This window comes from Trypanosoma grayi, assembly GCF_000691245.1.
Source record: "Trypanosoma grayi strain ANR4 Tgr_1797_V1, whole genome shotgun sequence".
NCBI classification, from domain to species: domain Eukaryota; phylum Euglenozoa; class Kinetoplastea; order Trypanosomatida; family Trypanosomatidae; genus Trypanosoma; species Trypanosoma grayi.
Window position 1 is genome coordinate 1 of NW_008827415.1, and position 2076 is coordinate 2076.

The window sequence follows — 2076 nt, forward strand, 5'->3', positions numbered from 1 at the left end:
TCCATCAATACGCACATCGGCATCGAGCAGAGCCGCCGCGACGACCTCGAGGGGATCGGGTACATCTTGTTGTACTTCCTGCGCGGCTCACTGCCGTGGCAGGGCCTCAAGGCGCACACGAAGCAAGAAAAGTACGCACGCATCTCTGAGAAGAAGCAGACAACATCCGTAGAGACACTCTGTAAGGGATTCCCAATGGAGTTCGCCGCGTACCTCAACTACACCCGTGGTCTGCACTTTGAGGACAAACCGGACTACAGTTATTTGAAGCGGAACTTCCGACAACTGTTTGTATCTCAGGAGTATTTGCTGGATTATGTGTTTGATTGGACACTAAGGAAAGAAGAATCTAGTCTGAAGGAGGAGTTTACCGCTCATCAAAGGGAGAAAAATGCTTTGGATGATGTGTAAAACTCGATTTGTGTCAATTGTTTGTTGTGAGTTCTGCCAGGAGTGGTTGTTACGAGGTCTTATTTTGTTGCATCTCTGTTCTCTTTTAATTTAGCATGTTGTGCTGTCTCTGGGTGTAGGAGAGAAGCCCAAGCCTACGACACCAGGCTGCCATCTAACCCAATTTAGGCTGTTTTAATATTCTTTGCTTTTTTTTTCATTTTACGCCCTTTGGCGTTCTGTGACGCCGTCGTTGGCCCCCGCTTCATAGGTACAGCGTGGAGACCTCCCTTTGTTGCAGCGGTAACCACACGCGGTCACCCCCAACAGCAAGAAGCTTGGCTGCTGGTGAGCTTTGGGGGTGGAGGGTAACTGCTGCCTGGGTCGAACACTGTGCTGGCAAAGAACCGTTCGGATCTCTCTCTCCCCCTCACCTCTCTCTATCCTGTGCGGGGGACAGCTGTGGTTCGTTCTGTTTGGGTGTCTTTCTCTCACACACTGCTTCTGGTCATTCCCTTTCGTTTGTGATTGGTGGGCAGCCACAAGCCTAAAGCTTGAGAGAACACGCCGCGTGTGCAGCACAACAGGAAAGGGGCGAAAAGCACAACCCGCACGGACACAACACACTGCTCGCAATGAGTGTAGAACTTCGTGTAGGCAACCGGTTCCGTATCGGCCAGAAGATTGGCTCCGGCTCGTTTGGTGAAATCTTCCGTGGCACGAACATACAAACAGGCGATCCCGTGGCCATCAAGCTGGAGCCCGTGAAGACGCGTCACCCGCAGCTGGCTTTCGAGGCCCGTTTTTACCGCATCCTCAATGCCGGTGGCGGTGTTGTGGGTATCCCTAACGTTCTGTACCACGGCGTTGAGGGTGAGTTCAATGTGATGGTGATTGACCTTCTGGGGCCCTCATTGGAGGACCTCTTCAGTTTCTGTGGTCGGAGGTTTACGCTCAAGACAACGCTGATGCTGGCGGTGCAGATGATTTCGCGCATTGAGTTTGTCCACAATAAGGGCGTCATCCATCGCGATATCAAGCCTGACAACTTTCTGATGGGTACTGGTAAGAGGTCGCACCATGTCTATATCATTGACTTCGGTCTCGCCAAGCAGTACCGTGAGGCCCCTGCACACCAACACATCATATACAAGGTGAGCAAGTACCTGACGGGGGCGGAGGACTTCTGCTCCATCAATACGCACATGGGTGGCGAGCAGAGCCGCCGTGACGACCTCGAGGGGATCGGGTACATCTTGTTGTACTTCCTGCGGGGCTCACTGCCGTGGCAGGGCCTTCAGGTGAGTGGGTCGCAAGAAAAGTCCGCACTCATCTCTCTGAAGAAGCAGTCCACATCCGTAATGGCACTCTGTAAGGGATTCCCAATGGAGTTTGCCACGTACCTCAACTACACCCGTGCTCTCCAGTTTGAGGACACCCCAGACTACGGCTATTTGAAAAGGGTTTTGGGTACTTTGTTTGGCCATAACAAGATTGAGCTCAATTATGTGTTTGATTGGACGGTGTGTCACCGTAAATCGTTAACTGCAGCATCGTCCAAGAATAAGAAAGATGACGGCTCTAATAAAACGTAGAAACCGAGTCGCGCTCTCCTCACTTTTTTTTTTCGAGTGTCCGCATTAAATTATTTGCTTCTCGTGCCCTTCTCCGTAAAGCGTCCACGGT

The 2076-nt window shown here is 51.7% G+C and overlaps 2 protein-coding genes across 2 annotated transcripts; both read left to right on the top strand.

Moving 5' to 3' along the window:
• Positions 1 to 195: 195 nt before the first annotated feature.
• DQ04_17971000 (casein kinase) lies at positions 196 to 411 on the top strand (the record flags this gene model as incomplete). The annotated part of the gene is made up of 1 exon (XM_009317650.1): positions 196 to 411. The coding sequence occupies one exon, from the start codon at positions 196 to 198 to the stop codon at positions 409 to 411; it is 216 nt and encodes a 71-aa protein (XP_009315925.1).
• Positions 412 to 1025: 614 nt separating this feature from the next.
• On the top strand, positions 1026 to 1985 carry DQ04_17971010 (casein kinase; the record flags this gene model as incomplete). The annotated part of the gene is made up of 1 exon (XM_009317651.1): positions 1026 to 1985. One exon carries the CDS (start codon positions 1026 to 1028, stop codon positions 1983 to 1985), a length of 960 nt encoding a protein of 319 aa, XP_009315926.1.
• Positions 1986 to 2076: the final 91 nt, after the last annotated feature.